At 44.1% G+C, this 22,136-nt stretch overlaps 1 protein-coding gene across 2 annotated transcripts in view; it reads right to left on the bottom strand.

The window, feature by feature from the left end:
- Positions 1-9,926: 9,926 nt before the first annotated feature.
- LOC147439927 (E3 ubiquitin protein ligase DRIP2-like) overlaps positions 9,927-22,136 on the bottom strand; it is a 104,784-nt gene continuing 92,574 nt past the window's right edge. For both annotated transcript variants that reach the window (XM_086485646.1, XM_086485647.1), the window contains exons 3-7: positions 12,904-13,003; positions 11,705-12,796; positions 11,276-11,329; positions 11,114-11,186; positions 9,927-10,986 (exon numbers count right to left, since the gene is read on the bottom strand). In XM_086485646.1, coding sequence (XP_086341772.1) covers positions 10,780-10,986; positions 11,114-11,186; positions 11,276-11,329; positions 11,705-12,796; positions 12,904-13,003 — 1,526 coding nt within the window. In that variant the 3' untranslated portion in view covers positions 9,927-10,779. The remainder of the gene's footprint in view (positions 10,987-11,113; positions 11,187-11,275; positions 11,330-11,704; positions 12,797-12,903; positions 13,004-22,136) is intronic.

Raw genomic sequence — 22,136 nt, forward strand, 5'->3', positions numbered from 1 at the left:
TTGATATTTGAGCTTTTGACAGGGACGAGATGAACGTAGATCAACCGGAGGAGCCACACTTTATCTCCTTCTTTGTATTTTGGATGTTGCATGTGATGGAGATTTGCACTTTCCTTATACTTGGATTGAGCTTCTTTGATATGAATTGTAAGTTCTTTGTGAATTGCAGATAATTGTTATGTAAGATGAATAGCAGCTGGATTCTTGACTTTATGGTGTCTGTGGATATCCTATTTGGGATGTTGACCATAATTAGCAAAGAATGGAGTGTGACGAGTGGAGGCATGAAAATTGTATTATAAGAGAATTTTGCTAGCGCTAGGAGCTCGACCCAATTATCCTGGTGATAATTGATATTAAAATGGAGATATTGTTCCAAAACTTGATTTACTCTCTCTGTTTGTCCATCACTTTGTAGGTGATTGGCTGAGGAGAGGTTGATTTGTACTCCGAGTAGATTGAATAAGCTTTTCCAAAAGCTAGAGATGAATTGTGGGCCTCGATCAGAAACTATGTCATCCGGTAATCCGTGATAACGATAGCTGTAGAAAGATTTTGGCCATACCTTCTTTGGTGATGGTTTTAGCGGTTGGAATGAAGTGTGCCATTTTTGTAAACAGATCCAGGACTACTAAAATGGAGTCAAATCCTTGTGACAAGGGTAGCTCTACAATGAGATCCATGGAGATGGATGACCATGGTTTGCTTGGAATGGGCAAGGGATGGAGTAACCCATGAGGACGATGACGAGGGGCCTTTGATCTATTGCAAGTGTCACAAGTGCCTACATACTCCTTGACAAGATTCCACATTTATGGCCACCAAAAGTCACGGGAAAGAAGCGCAATTGTCTAACCCCAAAATGCCTTGCTGATGGAAGATCATGTTGTTGTTGTTGAAGTACCTCCAAGCATGTTGGTCCTGGCAGAATATAGAGAAGACCCTTATATTAAATTAGTCCATCAATTTATTGAAAGTCCTCATTAACCTCTTGTCCTTGTAGTTGTTGTCTAATATTCTGAGCAAGTGGGTCTTTGGCAATTTGCGTCTTCACCTTAGAAAGAAAAGTAGAATCTTCTGGAGCTTGGCTCATGGTGGCGTTTAGCTTAAGCTGCTCAGGTTTTGAAATCACTGATTGTTTTTTATCAAACGTTGTGTCGTCTTTTCTAGGTGCAAGGTAGGATCTTCTTGATAAGGCATCTGGCTTACCTTGTTGACGGCTAGGCCTATAAGAGATAAGAAAATCAAATCTTGATAGGAATCCACTCCACCTGGCTTGGCGACGATTCAAGACGCGGGATGCCATGAAGTATTCCAAATTCTTGTGATCTGTATAGACAGTGATCTTATGAGGAGCTCTTTCAAGTAGGTGACGTCAAGTGTCGAAGGTGTTGATGATTGCTAAGAGCTCTTTGTCATGGATTTCATAATTGATTTCTGCAGCTGAGAACTTGCGGGAATGAAAAGCCACTGGATGTACTCGACCATCCTCTCCTACTTGGGATAGAATAGTGTCAAGGGAAAAATCTGAAGCGTCTGTTTATATGATGAAAGGCTTTGTAGGATATGCGTAAATTAGAATGGGTGCAGTCGTGAAAGCTTGCTTGAGAGTCTAAAAAGATTTCACGGCCTCTGAGTCCCAGATAAACGTATTATGGCATGTCAACCTTGTGAGTGTTGTAACCACCTTGGAGTATCCCTGTATAAAGATACAATAGAAATTTGCAAATCCAAGGAAACATTGAACATCTCTTACCGAGGTGGGTGTCTCCCAATCAAGGATGGTTATTTGGATCCATGTAGATTCCCTTTTCAGAGATAACATAACCAAGAAATTTCACCTTAGATTGATGAAAAGAGCACTTCTCCAACTTTGCATATAACCCTAATGCACGAAGCTTTTCAAGCACTAATCGTACATGGTGTTCATGCTCTTCTCAATCCTTGGAAAATATCAAGATATCATCCAAGTATATTACCACAAAATAATCCAAATAGTCTCGAAAGATGTCGTTCATTAAATGTTGAAAAACTGTTGGGGCATTTGTGAGACCAAATGGCATGAAGGTATATTCAAAGTGGCCATACCTTGTGCGAAAGGATGTCTTCCATTCATTGCCTTCTTTGATTTTGACTAGGTTGTAAGCACCACGAAGGTCTATTTTTGTAACTATTCTTGCCTTGCCAAAGTGCTTAAGAAGCTCTGGGATCAAGGGAAGGGGATAGCGACTCTTGACGGTGATCTTGTTCAGGCAGGCCCCTATAATCCACACACATCCGGAGAGTTCTGTCCTTCTTTTGTACAAAGAGTATTGGAGCTCCTGCTGGGGACTTTGAATGACGTATGAACCCCTTAGCAAGATTCTCATCAATATTTTTTTGTAATTCTACCAATTCATCTTGAGATAGCTTGTATATTGGGCCAAAGGGGGGTTGGGTTCCCTTATGAAGCTCTATAGCACAATCATAGGGTCGATGCTCCGGTAAGAGGTCTGCATTCTTCTTCTCAAAAACATCAGGCAATGCCTCCATGATTTTTGTTGTTGACGTGTTGATTAGTGTTGCAAATATACGGAAAGTTGGATACTTTTTGGCTACACACATGAAGATGTTGGCTCCAAGATATATAGGCCTATTATGCCTTCCCTTCTTCTTTTGGACTTTTCGTGGTTCAATCCTCCGAGCCCTACAATCGATGTTAGGATTATGTAATTCAAGCCACGATAGCCCAATAATAATTGAACTGCTTGGGCTTTGTATCATATTGAACGCTATTCTTGAAACATGCTCCTTCAATGTTACTTCTATGGGGCGAGTTTCATACCTAACATCCCCTGAAGCGAGGGGATGACCATCAATGACTTCTACAGTTGTTGGATTAGACTTCTCCACAAGTGGTATGCCTTGTTCTTTTGCAAATTCTTTGTCCATGAAGTAGGCCGTTGCGCCTGAATCTAGTAATGCTTCAAATCCATGTGCCTACCCGGCATATGGATCTTGACTGGTAGCATAAAACTTGAAATGGAATCAGCGGGAAGAAAGAGACCTTCTTTTTCTTGTCTTTTGTCCAACCGGTCAGTCCTTATTGGGGTTGGACGTCCATGTTTTCGGAACACATTGAGGCCATTGCACCATGAACCTTCATCCTTCTCTTCCTTAAATACTATTGAACAATCTGCCCCTGCTCTTCACAATACATACATAAGCCATTAATGCGTCTCCTTTGCTTCCCCTGGGCTGAGAGAGGTTGAAACAGTGCTCAATCCATTTGCATGGGCTCAGCTTGATTCATGGCCCTATTGAGGTGTGGAGCCATTATATGTCACTTCTGTTTAGGATCGCAATGGTGTCCCAAGACACCTCTCTTGCCGTCTCTCAAATAGTCAATTATCACATTCTATTTCTTGAGAGATGAACTCGCTTGGTGTGTGAACCTTTGGCATAGTCAATAAAAGATCTTTTACATCATCCTTTAATCCCCACCGAAATTGGCTAATGAAATATTCCTCATGCCAAGTCAAATCACAAGTGAGCTGTTGAAATTTGGATGCATAGACAAATGCAGGTCTTGATCCTTGGCAGAGATTTCTAAGTTTGGTTTCAGCAACCCTTGCTCTATCAGTATCCCCAAAGGTTGCTGAGAACTCCCGCACAAAAGCTTCAAAGTCATGAAGGAGAGGAGATTCTTTTTCAAGCAAGGGAGCAAACCAAGAGAGAGCCGTACCCGAGAGTAGGGTCCCAATAAGGCCTACTTGATTTGCATCATCTGGATAACTCTCCCGTTGCATTCGAATGAAGAGACGCACTTGTTGGAGAAAACCTCTAAACTTTGATCTAGTCCCATCAAATTTTTTAGGCATGTTGACCTTTGACTCCTTATGTTGTTGAGAATAGCTGGATCTTGCAGCTTGTGCTTGATGTGTGCTTGTCTCTTGAAGCTCTTGAATTTGACGTTGAAGATCTTGCAACGCCGGTCCCAAGATTAGGGGTTGCCCTGCTTGAAGTTGAGCGTTACTCTCACGAAGTTCTTGTAACTGAGCTTGGATGCTTTGCAATGCGTTGATGACACCTTCCATCGTCGGCTCCATGATGGCTTGAGAAGATTAAGAGATGGCAGTCTTGACAAACAGTTATGAGCGCGTATAGAGCTAGAAGAGAGCAAGAGGAGACACAAGCTTGGACTTGATGATAAGCTTAATATTGATTACAAGACTTAATACTTTATTAAGAGAGGTAGATACAAGACTTGAGTACAAGACAATGCTTGATTGCAAGGACAAGACTTGAACATAAGAACTAGAAGAGGGATTTCCTCATAGGAGCCTCACAACTAGTGTTGGCAAGACTGAGGGGCTTGTGGTTCAAGACCCCTATTTATACTAGTGCTTAAGGAGGTTACTTGAGGAGGTTAGAAATTTCTAGGTTCTTCTTGAGGAGGTTAGAATTTCTAGAACCTTCTAGATCCTTCTTCAACTTTCTAGAGCTTTCCAAAAACTTCTAGATTCTTTCGGAATCTTCTCCAAGATTCTAGAAACTTCTTGATCCTTCTAGTTCTTCTAGAACCTTCTAGATCCTTCTTCAACTTTCTAGAGCTTTCCAGAAACTTCTAGATTCTTTGGGAATCTTCTCCAAGCTTTTAGAAACTTCTAGAATCTCCTTGATACTTTAAGAACCTTCTAGAATCGTTTAGATCCTTCTAGATTATTCTAGAGCCTTCTATTGATGATGTAGGCGATGACACAGGCGATGATGCATGCAACAACTGACTCTCAAGCATCCATGACAGTTGCAGGTTTTGGTGGCAGGATTGTTGTTGTCAGAGTTGTTTTGCCTACGACCGAGCAAGCTCGTTGAGATGTAAAATATGTGCAAGCTCATGCATTGATTGCATTGTTTGTGAAGTGCACGATTACTCCTCTTATTTGTACTTGGAGACTTATGACCCAAGGAAATCCAAAAGTTGTCAATGCACATTGCTATTGCAAGATTCACTTTCCAAACAAAAACAAGGCTAAACAGTGTGCAATTGAACAGGCTCTTATTGTTGCTTAAAGAAAAGATGTAACAACAATGTAACCACTTCTCATGGTTCTTTTGCGAGTGGAAAATCTTATGTTCCTAATGCTTCTGCTAGCAGCAATTTGTTTAAAAATTCTGGTGATAAGGACAAAAAGAAGCTACGTTGCCATTATTGTAAAGCTAATGGATCACTTGATCAAGCAATGTCCAAAATTAAAGGCAAAAGAGGCTGAATGAACTACAGGTTCCAATATGAGTGCAGCTACTATAGAGTCTTCTGTGAAAGGAGATTGTGATGCTAATGTAGATGTAGAGTGGGCTTTTAGTGCAGAGTGCACTTATGATCTTGATGTCCATGACGCATGCATGTCCATTGTTGTAGATTCATGTGTGGTATTTTGACAGTGGTGCTACAAAGCACATCACCTCACATCGTGATTTGTTTACCTCTCTTGAGTGTCCCTCATGGAAATTCAGTCACTTGTGCCAACAATGCCTCTTACCTGGTTTAGGGAGTCGGAAAGATTGTGCTTAGTGCTGCAAATGGTGCTTCTTTCACGCTTGTTGATGCATTGTATGTACCTGGGATCAAGAAGAATCTTTTGTCTATATTTACACTTGCTAGACTTGGACTTGTAGTCAAATTTGTGGATGACAGATGTATAATACATGCTCTCAATTTTGGTGATGAAATTGTTGCATCTGGAATTTTATGTCGTGGGCTATATAGGCTCACTTTGCATGACAAGTGTGGGTAGAATTTTACAAATGTTGTTGTGGATTCAAAGGCGGTTTCAGATGCAAAACTTTGACATGCACGTTCTGGGCATCTAAATTTTTTCAGTTTGATATGGTTGCTTCTTTGCCACCTCTTGAAGCACCAGTCAAACATGTTTGTGAAGGCTGTATTTTGGGTAAAATGTAGCGTTCGAAGTCTCCAAATGATGGTTCAGCTAGGGCCACATGCAGGTTGGAGCTTGTGTATAGTGACGTTTGTGGGCCCATGCAAACCCTGTCCTTTGGCAATTAGCTTTACTTTGTGACTTTCGTTGATGATTACTCTAGGCATGCATGGATGTATCAGCTTAAAGCGGAGTCCGAAGTGCTTATGTGGCTATGGCTGAAAATGTCTCAAAATGTACTATAGACAGCCTTTGTTCTGATCGAGGGAGGAAATATATGTCTCATGAATTTAATGCATTTTTGGATAGTCATGGGATAAAGCACCAATGTATAGTATCGTATACACCTCATAAAATGGTGTTGCTCAGAGGAAAAACAGATCTTTCACGGAAATGACATGATGTATGGTCAAAAGTCGAGCTTTTCCGCATTCGTTTTGGCTTAAGGCTATCATATGTGCCACTTATGTACTAAATAGGTGTCCTATGAAAGCTTTGCAGTCTATGACTCCATATGAAGCATGGGATGATAGAAAGCCTTCTATTGAGCACATGCATATTTTTGGATGTTTGGCATATGCTTTGGTACCACAAACATAGCGCAGAAAATTGGATGATAAGACTGTCAAATGTATTTTTGTTGGTTATAGTGCTGAAAGCAAAGGTTACAGGTTGTATCATCCACAAACAAAGCATATCTTGCTCTCACGGGATGTTGTGTTTGTGGAAGATTCTGCTCAGCCCTTACTGTCATGTACTAGAGACAATAATGCAAGCTCACAAGACATATATGACACTTTGTTGCCTCTTTTCAGTGGTGGAAGTTCAAATGTAAATTCCAATAAGGTAAATGTATAGCCTATGGGGGTTTCTGAAAATGTTACAGATCAGCCTATTACTAATGTAGATGTACATGATGTAGTTAATGAGGAAAGCGCTGAGAATGAGCACGCTAGAGGTATGCCAAAATGGATGGTGCATACTTTGTGTGACAGTAAATTGAATCACCTTTGTCTAGTCGTACTCATTCAGGTTCTCACCATGCATCTTATGCATCAGATTGTTATGATTTGGATGTGTCTAGCTTATGTGATGTTGAGGAACCTCTATCTTTTGATGAAGCACAGAGGTGTATAATGCTGTGTTATGTGCCCTGATCTAAGCTGATAAATACTGAGGAACACACCCATTGTCTAAGAACGGAATATCTCGACCGCTCCAATGCTCAAGAGGAAACTATTGATGTATCCCACCGACTACAAAGAGTATGCAGCAACTCTAACCCAGATGTTAATCAAGGTAGTAGATATAGTAGAAGACTGGGAGCCCCATACATGATCACACCGAGCCTTCCACATGACCCATGACATGATGCAACAAATTGTAGCAACCAGGTGAAATGATCTTGCATGCGCACTGACACTGATCATGTGTATCCTAGGCAAGTGGAACTCTCTCTCTTTCACCATGGACAGGTTGCCTCCTTTTCAATACTCTCTACAGGCACCCTTGAGGTCTCTGACACGGGTAGAGATTAATAGACTTATTCTTCAGGATCTAATCCAGCTGGACATGAGGAGGACATGGATGGAGACGTTACAGGAGTTGGGCACAAAGATGGCTTTCTATAGAGAGCATCTTCTTCACCTCACGGGTGATGGGTTTGTGATTCGACCTAGCTATATGGACACGCATCTTTCTCATGGTTTGCATTGCGCCATTGTCCAGATACGCACGTCCTCACATCAGCTTGAGATTGAGACTAGCAGATTTAGAGGGACACCAACAGATAGCAGGATATGCCGCTTATGCCATCTAGAGCCAGAGACAGAAGTACATTACATATGTCATTACACAATGTACTATGAGATACGAGGCCGTTTTCATTGTCTATTCAGAGAAGGTTTTGGGCCTCTATCTAGGGTCATGAGTTATGAGGATCAAAGATGTCTTGGGCTTTATCTACTTGAGTTACACAGGCATAGAGAAACTTTACTAAGGAGAGCTGAAGAGAGACAACCCCAGAGACAGATCACATATTTCTTTACACTAGATATTGTAACCCAGAAGAACAGACAGAGGAGCAGCCAACAGTGGAGAGGTCTACCTGCACTACTGGCATTCTCATAGACTGGAGTTAGGGAGATCTAGACGACCCCGATGGAGAAGAGGAGCTACACAGTTTCGAAGGAGGCTACAGCAAAGGATTCGAGCCATACTCTTTCGTCGTCTAGAGTGCAGATGAAGATGGATCTCTACTCCCCTCCCATATTGTCTTCACATTGTACTGCTTAGTTTAGGATCCCGCAGTGTTTATATTTTGTTATCCTAGTTTAACTTATTTTGTTAATCTGACTTTGTATCAGATACACCGCATTGTAACTTTCTGATCTCATAGGTCATTTTGGCCTTTTGAAGACGTTAATATAACATTTCATTTCATTTCATCTCTCTCTCTCTCTCTCTCTCTCTCTCTCTCTCTCTCTCTCTCTCTCTCTCTCTCGTCGATTTGGAGGAGACTACAAGCAGAGGCCAAGATATGTCACTTATGCCATTTGGAGCTAGAGACAGAGTTGCACTACATATGTCATTGCCCGGTATGCTATGAGATAGGTTGCAGCTTTCATGGCCTATTCAGAGAGGGTTTTGGACCACTTTCTAGAGTCACGAGATACCAGGACCGAAGAGATTGTTGTTACTAGAGTTACGCAGACACAGAGAGCTGGTTGAGGAGATCACGGGAGAGTGAGTCTTAGAGGCACATTATAGATTTCTTTAGACCGACGACCAGGCAACTTGAGGAGAAGCTCTCATAACAAAAAGCTTGATCTCGCCCACACTAGAGGCACACTGATTGATGAAGCGACTAAGCTATGGAGATCCAGATGCCCAGGATTGCGACAACATCGACGTGGGTTACAATAGAGGATCCAAACCATTCTAGCTCAATATGCGAGATGCCCAAACAAAGTATTGACCATGGAGGATATTGATGAGATCCACCAACAACTGATGATCGATATCCTATGACTTGATGGTCACACATTATCCACTCACCTCCGTTGAGATTCTATCACTCATTGTATCAACTATTAGTCATACCATACACAAGCTTAGCTCACTTCCAACAGTTTAGGATATTACAGCCTCTTTGGTTTTTAGTACCATTTAGTCTTTTCTTTTCGACACTCAAGACATTGTGCCACTTTGTACCTTTTTGGTCTCATAGATCACCTTGGCCTTTTGAAGACATTAATATATCAATTCATTTCATTTTCATTTCTCTCGTAAATTGGAAGGCAATGAGATTGTCTTTTCCTGCAGCAAACACCTTATTCTGTACCTTCCACCCTATATTTGTTTTGCTATAATAAGCAACTAATTTCCCCTATGGCAAAGGTATTGTAAGTCTTGCATTTGTGTGTTATGAATTGGAAAACAAATCAATAAATAATGCAGTTAAGCACCATGTTAACATCTAATAAAGCGTAGTCCATTATCTCATTGGTTAATGGGCATGCACAATAATAAGTATTACGGAAAATGTAATAAGGGGTCAATAATGAGGATATTACCTGGGTCCTTTCCCCTATGCCTGTCATTATTGCTCGCTGGCTTTTTTTTTGCCAAGAAAAAGAACATCCCGTGTGTGAAAGAATCTCACTTAAACCCTCTTCAAAGCTTCTTGAAATCTAATTTTGTAGAAGGCCTGTGGAAGGAAAGGTGAAAAACTGCCTGGAATGTTGTCAAATAGTCGATAGTGTTTCGGACAGTCATGCGATATAGCTCGACATTTCAAAATGCAATTCATAAAGTGGCAGAAACCTATGTAGGTACGGTGCCCAGTTGGATGTCCATTCTTGAATAGACCCTCATGTGAGGAAATCAGTCTAAGCATGGCCAGCAAGCTACACGTATCCCTAGTGCAAATGGAAAACACATAGCATGAAGCTTTGCTGACTCACAACACTGCAACACAAGACCAAGGGAAAACAAAAGAATGAAAAGAGATGCTTTGTTAAGCACGGTAAGTGGTCACAATAGACCCGGGCAATAGACAATAATTCTTGTCATCTGATGTAAACGTCATTGTGTCGACAAACAAGAAAGAGCGCCTCATACTATCAGTGACAAGCTAAGCCAAAGGCCAGTTCAATATGTACCGTATCTTCAGCTTCTAATAAACATTTAAAACCTTTGGAGTCAATAAATACAATGATGATATACATGTTCATATGGGGTCATACCCAATTAAAAGCTGGAAAGATGCTCCCACTCTGAATCCATGAAAATTCAAGATGTTTGCACCATATCGTGAACATTGAGAGACTAAGATTGAGGGCTTTTTACAAGGCATTTGATTGCAAATTTTCAAACCAGCAACTATGAATGCTGCTTCGTCCTACTTTGATGAAGCTGTTCACCTCTCAGGTATAAAACTTTGCGACTCGGTGGGAGCTTATCAGGGACATGGAAGGTGTTATCCACAACCTTCAGTATGTTGAATGAGCCATTTAGGTATCTTTCCACATGATGGTGCCTTAGGCAAATGATATTATAATTTTGTGGCAGCAAGCTGCAATGAACACAGCGGTAATAATAATAGCAGAAGGAAAAAGCCATAGCTTTAAAGGGTTCACATTTGTTGAACCTGCCCTCTTATTTGGGCATTAAAGCTGGCGTACTAATGGATCATGGTGTGGAGCAATATGAAGCCTCAATAAAGCAACCAGCCATCGTAAGAACTCACCAGCAGCATCGACACTCACATGATTGGCATCTCTGTAACCCCCCTTCACCAATGAAAAGCTAAAAAAGCTCTAAACAGAGGCACATAAATTAGAAAACATAATCCCTATCACGTTGGCAAGCGCTGCTGCCTTCCGTACGTCAGAACCATTAAAAAGTCCTCCACAGAACCGTAGCTTTCTGTGCTACTTATATGTTCTATGTTGAGATTCTCCTTCTTTGAGGCTGAGGGAGGCATGGTGGCAAACCAAATACTGCGAACGGTCTCAAGTGGTAGATTTGGGACCACTGGCTGACCTCTGCAAGTGATCTCCACCTAGAAAAGAGCGGGAATAGATCTGATAAGACCAGTGAATGCATGCAGCAAACATCAACAGAAATTGAAAGTAGCTTCCCTAATATTGCTTTCATCATGTGTATGTACAACCAGAGAACCAAATCACCTCATGTTCACTGGTTAGATGCAGTTTCTTCATGAGGTACTTCTTAACAATAGATACTGGCAGCTTTCCATCTCTGAATGCACAAGACACAATTATTTAGCATACCAAACACTTGTAGTACAAAGTGTACATAGAAACAAACCAGCAGCATCTGAGACATACTTGATCCGAAGGTAACGAGCAGATAATTGAGGAAACACAACACCACCAGCATTCCTGCACAGTGCTTTCAAGATGAGCCAGAAAGCAATAGTTAGTACTGTTATAGTCTAAGTTAGATAGCAGAAGCAAGCAAACGAGTATCTAGTAAGGAATTTTCTATGCCACCCTTTGCTGTAGCCGTGCCACTCCAATAGTTTTGGATCTTTGTTCATGCGATTCTAGCTGCCACAAGTTCTTCTATGGAACTTCCTTGTAATAGGTCGTTCGGCACAACTAGCAATGTGGGTATGCAAAAAAACTTGGGAATTGGCTGCTATTTGGCAGGAAAGGAATCATATACCGAAAGCAAGCCATGCACCTCATTGATAGGTTAGTGAAGCAATCGTCTTCCACATAGAAAATGATTTAAGGCATCGTCATAGGACTTACTGACTTTCTGCTGCTTGGAGAACAAACCAGAAACCTGAGTTGCGCTCTTTTTGTTTTGATGGTAACATGGATGTTGCATCTTGTACAGGCCTTCTCTCCTGAAAACTGCGGTCTACAAAACCAGGCACTTTATCGGACAAGGACTTAGATAAGGGTTGCAGAGGTATCGTCTGAAGCACTGGGGCTACAGCAGCTGACAGAACTTTTTCTTGTACATTCCCGTTAGACTTTTCTCCTGTGTCGAAAGCTTTCGAGTGCTCAAGAGCTCCTCTTCCTCGTGGAGCTCTTGGAACATGAAACATGTGAGGATCCCTCTCCTTCACCCGCTCCTTAACAGCCTGATCTACTGCAATTTCTGCAAGCTTGGCGAGTGCAGACCTCTTCTTCACTCCCTTTCCTGTTCTCTCCCGAACTACTGCAAATGATGCTGGAATCTTCCTGCCTTCAATATCATAGTTCTCCAGGTCCGATACCAACCTGTGCTCGTCTGAGAGAGCCAACCCTTGGGCCCTGCTAACCCCAATGGAGGATGCCTTCAAGCTTTCAAAAACTGAATTGGCCTGCCTTTCACCAGTGCTGCCACTGCCAGCATTTTTAGCTGTTGATAGATCTCCTATTCGTGGCTTGGCCTTCTTTGATGATCCGCGCTGCTCTAACTTGCTTACCAATTTAGCCTCATTCGTCTCTCTTTTTCCATGAAGAAAATGTTCTTTCTTGGCAAGTACTTCAATTCCCTCATTTTCATCCAGAGCTGTACTGCCAGTATCTTGAGCACACGCCTTTCCGGTAGCTTCAGTTTCTATGTCAACATCAGATTTTTCTGTGTCTGATTGTTTCCCCTCAGATTCTATATCAGTACTAGTTTCTTTGCTGGTGGTAACAAAGGACTTTCGAGTTACAGACTTGGTCTTACGTTTAACGAACCCTGGGTTTGGAGATGGCGGTACGCCTATACCAAGAGACGACAACGATCTCTCTTTCCTTTTCGCTGGTGCAGGTGCATCCAAATCAGCATCCTCATCGATCACTTTTCTTTTGGATGGTTTGGCAGGAAATATCTTAGCGCATACATCATCCAGTTGCCGGTCTGCCCTGCATAGATGTCAAAGCACAGGTTTGTCAAGCTTCAAGATTTTCAGATCTGCCTAAAGGTATTACCTTGTCAGATAAACGAGAGGTTTATAAGACATCTCCATTACCTTAGTTTTTCCAAGGGCGAGCACCCAAGATGAACATTGCAGATTGGGCAGCAGTCACTTTCCTCTTCATCCAGTTCTTGATATATGCAGTCTTTGCAAACTGTTACACAAACAGTAAAAGATACCTTATAGAGCATTCATCTTCTGAAGCTCAGCAAACCATATGCATGCTGTGGGTTCATCATAAAGAACAAAGAATCAAAAGGTAAGGCCTCCTAATCTTTTCTTATTGGAATAAGCCACAACTGGGACACACACCAGGTTAACCAAAAAATCTCAAATAATTCCCTTAGCAGCAACAATTCTGTAGGGCAACCCATTACACAAAACTAACTAAAAAAGAGCCATTGTTCCCTTCTATATGAGCTATCTATATTACAAAAATCAAAGAGTGGGCATAAAACTTATTTGCATGGTATTAGGAAATACTTAACTCTACCCATATGGAGGGGGGGGATTGGGTCAATTTACTTAAGAGTCCCACCCTAGGAGGCAATGTACATCCTATTCTCCACTCTCACAGCCATCAAGTGGCATGATATGGAAGTCGTTCAGTCCAACATAATCTTGACAATGTAAGCAGAGCTTGCCTATCAAGGGTGTCACAATGCCACTGGAACCTCGTGCCCTAGTGCTACCAGAACTGCCTCCATCTATTTCGCCATCTCTTTAGGCCTTAGTCCCAAATGAGCACCCATCTCATGGGAAATAGAAATCGCCTTTGACTCTGTCATTGAAGAGAGTCAAGGCCTCTTGATCTCATACTTTGCCAAGTGCTTTGCAGAGCTTAGTACTCTCCTTCTCTCGATTCTTAGGCATCCCGAAGAAATCTAAAACCAATCCTTCTTTCATCTTTTCCTTCTTGGCTTGGTGCTCCTCAGCTTCCTTCGAAGTGTTAGGTGTGTCTTCTAGGTTTTCCTCCTGCTTCGGACACTTTTCCACAATCTGACTAGTCTCACCACAGCTGTAACACTTTCCTTGCTTGAACTATTGAGTCTTCTGCTCGGCTACCAACTGAGGTACATCATATTGCGTCCTCTTTACAATCTTATTTATTTGTTACCTTTCTCTGGACTCTTTGTTAGATGGAATGCCACCACTTCAAATGTGTTGGTTGCAAGAAGAGCCTCTCTACCTGTACTTCAGTAAAACTATCCAACAAGACTTTGTCGCCTACTAAAACTAGTTGCTCGCAACGCTCCGTGTCACCTACACAACTTATTTTCTAATATGGTTTACAAACCGCATGTAATGGTAGGGCACAGTGCCAATGGAAAGGAACAGACGGAACAAACTATAAGCACTTCAAAACAACTGAAAGAGATGCATGGCACAGGAGACACGGAGTGGCGGAGTTCCACCCCAAGAGAGCACTGGCCCCAAACCATGGTGCCCCTTTTTGTGATTCTTTATATTGCTTCAACACTTTACAGCTCAGGCAACACCTCTCTGCACCTTCCATACGTTAGGATGCGAGAGTGAGCCCTCTTATCGTATTTAAAGGCAATGTACATCAAAAGCTAGTTGTCTAAAAGCATCAGGCCTCCCAAAAGCTAGCGTCCTTAGGGGCTGTCTATACAGCCGTGCCATGTCACCAATCCCGTAAAATGCAGGCGTCCGTACAGTGCTACGTCAGCAAGTCAACGAAATTTGCAGAATGTCCATACTGCTGCCACGTCATCGGTTTTTACCTCAAGTCCAGAGTGTGTGTGTATTTGCTTTATTATTAGGCCCCGTCGGATGGGGTGCTATAAGTTGGTGAATCTTTTAATATTTGGCTCATTCAGCGCGGATCTGTAAGTTATTAAGAACTTCGTCTTCTTGTGCGTTCTGCTAGGGTTTAGGCTCCTCGGCCGGGATCTACAGGTTTGCTAGGGTTAAGCTCGGGAAGCCCTAACTTGCTAGGTCTTCAGTGGCTTGACACGTCAACTGTTTGTGACATTCCCCCTTCTTGAAAGAAGAGTAATCGTCCACGATTACAGTATATTTGCAAAACAACTCAAGTTAGTTCAAAAATATCCGAGGGTCATTAAGTTTTTCTCATTCCATATGAGAGCTCTTGATATTTAGTAGTAGCAAAATTAGCCATCACACCTAGATCACGCTGATCAAAATAAAATACCAGGCAATCTCACCCAATCAGGAATATTCACTCATTGGCACATCACAATGCAACACAAATGCTTACATATGCATGTTAAGAGACACAAAAACATATAGTCGCCGATGAACACTCCCCTCACAAATAACCATCCCCCTCCGGGCCATGAGCTGTTCAACGACTCCCTCATCAATGACTCCCCTCATCACAATGCAACACAAATGCTTACATATGCATGTTAAAAGACACAAAAACGTATAGTTGCTAATGAACACTCCCCTCGTAAATAACCATCCGGCTCCGGGCCATGAGCTGTTCAACAAATCCCTCATCACTCGTCCCGCAAATAACCTAAAGAGGTCCATGCCATGAGTAGAGAGGCCTTTTACAACCAAACACTCCCAGACCGCAGCCTACATCGCTTGGAGGTGCAAAGAGTAACCACTACTCAGACTTTGTTTCTTAGTACTCCCCCCGTAAATACTATCCCGGTTCGGGCCATGAGTAAAAACAACACTTTTAAAACATTCAATACTCCCCCGGCAAATAACCACAAGGTTTGGGCTATGAGTATGTGCAAGCATTCTCAAGCATCAATTCTCTTCAATACTCCTCTTGGGAGTAAATCACCAATTGTTGAAACCAATATCAAAACAAAAGTCAAGAAATTCTCAAATCACCAATCGTTGAAACCAGTATCAAAACAAGAGTCCAGCAATTATCAAATCAGCACCAAGACAGGTTCAAAACAGATAATATCCATTTCAAACAAATTCCAAACATTATTTCAAACAAAGTTCAAAAAAAGTACCTAAATACAAGGCAATTAGAAAAGTCATTCAAGGCTTAGTTCAGATAGTTCCAACTTTGAGGACGACTCGCTTGTCCTTCTGTATTAAGGTGATGTTCGGTTCCGGATTTGGAGTGTCGCGTCATTCTTGTCGTGCCAAGGCATTCCCAAGAGAGCTTCACAATTACCCAACTTCATGATGTGGAAATCGACTTTTCCATGGGATCCTTGGATGGAAGGGCACCAGTGGGAGGTACAACCTTCTGAGTTTACCTTGTAGCTAACTCGGCTTCAAATTTTCCCCTTGGGAATCATAATCAAAAACCATCTACTTGAGAATATCAGGATGAATGAAATTCTCAATAGCTCAGCTTCAATTTCTCCCCCTTGGAATCGTCATCAAGATTCATCTGCTTAAGGAATTTGGGATGGATGAAATTCTCAGTAGCTCTCGAATCAAGGAAATTAGGGCTTTTAAACCATTGATTTTGCCATATGCTCTACACAATTCATTTGAACTTTCGAGGTTTATGCCATGATAGCAGGTACGAGCCCAATTGCAGGTCTAGGTCGCTTGGCCGGAGGTAGTCTTAAGGCTCCGTCTGCTATCGAAGCAGGCATCGGCTCAACAGGTCTACCAATTCAAAAGGGACAATTAAAATAATTATGCCTTGATTGAAAACATCTAAAACATCGGTCTTCTTGTAATAAAGTGTCGTTGGTGAGGCGTCAAACCAAGCCTTTGAGGTTGACTTTCAAGAGAATCTCGAGGAGTTGTTTGTGTTGTGGTCAAGTATTCTGATTTGTTGCCGGAGTTTCTTTTGTAGTAAACTCTAGCTTCCCTTTTATAAGCTTGTAGCCGACCGCGGCATGGTCCATAAGCTCTTGCATTTTCAATACTTGTTTAGATAGACAGTATTCCTGAAAAGGTGATGCCAATCCAATGGTGTATCGCTCACATTGGTCCTCCAAGGGAATCAACTTGAAGAAAGACACCGGAAGGTAGATGTCGAGAAACCTTTGGTTGTAGTCTTCCATGGTCTCCATGGCAAGCATTTTCAAAGTTTCCCCAATCTGACAAAATCTAGACTTCAAACGGGAAGGTCATATAACTTCGTGCAAAAATAGTCTTGAAAGCTTGCCAAGTCCTTGGAGCATGCGGTCGTGTCGTGATTGAACTCCACCATTACATAGCATTATCTTTAAGAAATCCCACAGGTCGAGAGATCTTTGATTCTTTTGTATAATTTCCCAAAGCATAAATGTTGTCAAATTGTTGTAGGAACTGTAGGGCTCTATTCTGATCTTCCACTCCAAAAAAAGTGTGAAATTTTACTGTCGTGTCGTCATCCTTGAAATCTTTTGGTTGGTTAGGCGCAAACCTCGGATGTGGATAGTAGGGATATCCATACGGGATCCAACCATTGTACCCACGTGGTGGTGGTGGTGGTTGTGGCAACAGTAGTGGCCAAGGCGATTGCATTGGATCACAGTCAGACGACTGCACCATGTTCCTAAAAACTCCCACAATTGAAACAGACGGCTAAGAAGGTTTCTGGAGAGGGTTTCCGGTTAGAGGCTCTCGCACTTTCTGCTGCCAAAGGAGGTGGTACCACTTGTGGCATTAGAGGAGGTAACATGTAGTTCAGGACCTGTTGAAAACTTTGCAACATCGGGAGATTCTGCTTAGGATGCTGCGAAAGTATGTTGCAAAACTCATCGAGAAGAAAGTGTAGGTACTTTGTAGAATACAAACTTGCCCACAATTTGCGCCCGTGTAGCCTGGCTACAGTGTCACTTTCACGGGACACAGTTAGTACAGTTGGTCTAGGCTGGTTCACACTGGACGGACCCTGGACCCTCTAGCCTAGGGAGTGACACGTGGCTGGGTACCGACGGTGGTCTAGTGGACCGCGTGGCCAGTCACCACATGGCTGACATTTATGAGCCGTTGGTGGCTCTTTATGGTGGTACATATGAGTAGTAGCGATTGGTGATCGGTATTATCTTCTTCACCTCTGGTCCAGCAACGCAGTCGTCTAGAGGGAGTCTTACACAGAGCACTGCTTCACCTTTACCATCCCTGCACATCTGAGCCTCGACACCCCATTTGTACCTGTGAGTCCTGGGCTGGAGCTGAGTGTGCTGCCACGCCACAGTCTGTACATGGTTCTTTGAGCTAGTCGAGTCCACATGTTCTGGTCCACTCTTGTCTCTGTTGTTATCCATTGTTTCTGTGTTTCATTCTGTTGAGAGAGTTTCCATTTGTTTGAGTGAGATTGTCACGCACATTGCACTGAGGAGCACCCACACTATAGAGAACACGACACATTATCCGTGCTACAGGTGCTCTCATTTTGGCGATCACGGTGGGACCTCAACTGAAATCTCACTCTGTGAGGTGCAAATCTTGAAGCTTGTTAGGTTTATCTAGCTTCGCCTACCTTCGCCGACCTGGCCTTGCACTGTTCTCCTCTCGCCTAGTCCAACTGGTCTACTCCTCTCACCTGGTCCAACCTGTCCTCGTCCCTGGTCTAGACCTCCTCGACCCTGGTCTAGTCCTCCTCGTCCCTGGTCTCGTCCCTTGGTCCAACCGGGTCTAGTCACTTACCTGGTCTGGTCTGGTGGAGTCTAGACCTGTCAAAAGTTTTCTTGCCCCAAGCTTGGTTGGACTGGTGGTCACTGCATGACACATACAAGGAGGTCAGTCGAGCGTCAAAGCGCACTACTGAGCCCTCTGGAGTACTATCACAGAAGACGACCTTTGACACCTTGTAGAAATCCTTCAACCTCATCACCTATACCTCCACATACCACATCACCCATTCCTTCATTAGGTTCCCCATCTTCCCGATCACCTTCTCCAGAAAAGCTCTCTCCTATTCTGCTACAGCAAGCTATTGAGCAACAGGCTCAACAAGGAATCATGGAGCCACTAGCTAGTGTTTTGGCCAAGGTAAACATCAAGTTCCCTACCTTCAAAGGGCTTTCTTCGGAAGATGCTGACGACCATGCAAGAAGATTTGTATCTCTCTGTAGGGGACGTGGGCTGAACAGAGAAGATGCTTATTTGGTACTATTTCCATCCACCCTGGATGGCCTAGCAGATAAATGGTACAGCCAATTTGCAGAGAACCATTTTGCAACTTGGGCAGCCTTAAGACAACAGTTCTGTGCAGCTTTCAAGCCGGGTGACTACCAGGAGAAGGTGCTAGATGAGTTGGCCAACCTGTTGCTCCAGCCCAAGGAGACATTTGCAGAGCTCATGACCAGAACAAAGTCCCTGGTCGCAAAGCTGCCTCAGCAACCAGGGGAATTCATGGTGAAGAAGTGGGTAGAGAAGGCTCTGCCTAAAACTTCTCAACAAAAGCTCAGAGAAAGTCTTCGTCCTGAAGCCAGTCTGGAGGACTTTGTTGCTACTGCTACTAGAATAGAGGGAGCAAGAAGGCAGTTCACTGACTCTCCTCAGTTAGATACTGCCCCTGTACTCGTGGACAGTCCATCAGATCCTTTAACTTCTTTACGCAGGGAACTGGAAGCCCTAAAGTTACAGCGAGCTCTTCAAGAGGAGAGGTCCTTCTCTCTTAAACAAGAGAAGCCTCCACATCACGAGGCATTGGAACAGATTAAGCGCGAGCTAGAGGAGCTCAAGTGTCAGCAAGAGACTATGGCTACGGTTTGGTGTAGCTCATGCCGCTCTCCAGGGCACCCTCCACAGGAATTCCCCCTTCGGGTTTACTGCCACTTCTGTGAAAAATCTGGACATGAGGACAAGGATTGTTACTACCTCAAGGGATTGCGACAAATACAACAAAGTCTTGGTCCTTCTCTTCAGCAAGGGCCAGCACCTGCATCAAACATGGTTTCTCCCTGTGGCCATCCACACCATATGCCACCTTTGCTGACAGCCCCTCCTATGCAAGGTATGCAAAGTACTTTTCCATCTCAGAGCTTTTATCATACCCATGCTCCCTCATCACCTCAAAGCTTCTATGCGTCCACCTCCAACTCAATGCACCAGGAGCAAGGACCACCTCGCCCTTCGACTCGCCCTTTGAATCGGCCCATTTTATGCTACAGATGTGGGGAGTATGGGCATTACCAAAGCAAATGCCTTCTGCCCGAAGGGTCCCCTCCCTGCCGTCATTGCCCTGAGATGAAGGATCACTACAGTAAGGATTGCCCTAAAATTCGTGCATCTACGGCTTCGAACCCAAGTCAAAGCCAGACTGAGTTTGCCTTTCCCAAGCTCAATTTGATAGCAGTTAGCATTGTTTCTCAGCCACCCCCTTCCACTCACGTGGTTACCCCTAAAAATAAGCCGCCGCAGTTGGCAGAGGAGCCATTGGGCGTCCTCACCCGAGCCCAGAGAGCTGCTCTCGGTCTTAGCATTCCATCAAGTTCAACTTCCTCACACAATCTCACACCAGTGGATACCCTACCTGCAGCTGTTAACAAGCCATCCCCCAGTGCCATCAAAGAATCCCAATCTTTGCTCTCCGATATCGATGAAGCTTTCTTGGAAGCAGTTTCCGATCTACAGAAGATCAAGGTACCAGGGGAACAACAGGTAGAAAAAGAGAAGCTTACAGCAGAGACAGTCTTGAAGAACACTTTCCAACGAGTGTCCCTCTATGACATGCTGCGACTAGATGCAAAGTTTAGAAGTGACACCCTTGCTGTTATTCAATCACTTTATCCTGGAGCAGGTCCTAGTGGCGGGCACCTCCCAGTGCGACCATCAGAGTCCTTTATGATATCCAATCCCGCTGCTCCACTCACTGATTATAGAAGCCCTCGCCTGACAGTGTCCGTTTTGGGTCGACATTTCTCAGGAGTGATAGTGGATGGTGGATCTGGCATCAACCTGATGCCCAAGTTCACTATGTTAGCTCTAGGTCTACAGCCTACTCGCCCTGCTCCATTCACAGTTACATTGGCCGATCAACGAACAGTATACCCAGTGGGCATCGTAGACAATGTGCCTCTGCAGGTACAAACCTTTACTTTTAACTTGGATTTTGTGGTGGTTCGTCTTCCAGAGGTTGAGGGCGGATTTCCCTTGCTTATTGGAAGACCATGGCTGCGACACACTAAAGCACTCCATGATTGGGGAAATGATGCAATGTGGATACATACTTCTGGCTCCCCGATGCAACCCATCCTCTTAGAAGGAGGCATGGATCCAGTGGTGCAGCAAGTTTCCTTGTCAATGGAAACCAACCCCGAACAAGAACAACTTACTACACCTGAAGGGTCAGACGAAGATCTGCTGGAGTGGCTGGAGGCTACCAAATCTATGCCTTGTTATGGAGTCTCTATTCACTCTTTGCCTGAAGGTACACCCTCTTCAAATATTTCCATAGTAACTAAACCTAATGAGCCACCTGAGCCTCTGAAGAAGCATAGAAGCAGCAAGAAATCCCCTCTACAGGAGTTCGCTCCCCCTCAAACATCAACCCCTTTGGTGTCTGCTTCTCCGACCAGAACAAAGCTCTCTTATGTGCCTAGCAAACTCCCTTCTCAGAGGCCATCCTGCAAGATGAATTCCAAGATCATGATAGCTGTCTTGCTCCCGATAGCTGTCTGCTCCTTACTTGTACCTATCTACCCTTACCCCCTCGACCTCCTCTCCATTGCCCAGCTCTTGCCCTATTCACCCCACTCCCTCCCTGCCCTCGCCCCCTTCCCTACCCCACCCCCTTGTCTATCCCTCTCGCCCTCGCCCCCTGTCCCTCCCCTCACCCTCGCCCCTACCCACCCCCTCACTCTCACTCGCCCCTAACCTCCCCCTCCCCCCTCGCCCCTACCCACCCCCTCACTCCCCCTCGCCCCTATCTAGCAACCTACCCACCCTCACCTTCCCCTCTCGCCCCTACCCTCCCCCTTCCCTCTCGCCCCTACCCACCCCCTCACTCCCCCTAGCCCCTACCCACCCTCCCCCTACTCGCCCCTACCCACCCTCTCTAGGCCCTCGCCCCTATCTAGCCCCCTACCCACCCTCACCTTCCCCTCTCACCCCTACCCACCCCCTCACTCCATCTCTCGCCCCTACCCTCCCCCTTCCTTCTCGCCCCTACCCACCCTCTCCCTTCCCCTCGCCCCTACCTCACCCTACTCGCCCCTACCCACCCCTCTAGGCCCTCGCCCCTATCTACAACACCCCTTTCCCCCTCGCCCTACCTAGGCTATCCTCCCCCCCACCCCTACCTAGCTACCTAGTGAGACATACCACTTTGCCGTGGTGGAGCCTCATGCTGTTGTGCCAGTTGGAATTCTTGGACTATGCAATCATATTGGGTTCTGGCCTATTCAAAGGCTTAAGGCATTGCTTGTGCAAGC

The sequence above is a fragment of the Adiantum capillus-veneris genome, chromosome 16 (assembly GCF_014529385.1).
Source record: "Adiantum capillus-veneris isolate H3 chromosome 16, ASM1452938v2, whole genome shotgun sequence".
In the NCBI taxonomy this organism is placed as follows: Eukaryota; Viridiplantae; Streptophyta; class Polypodiopsida; order Polypodiales; family Pteridaceae; genus Adiantum; species Adiantum capillus-veneris.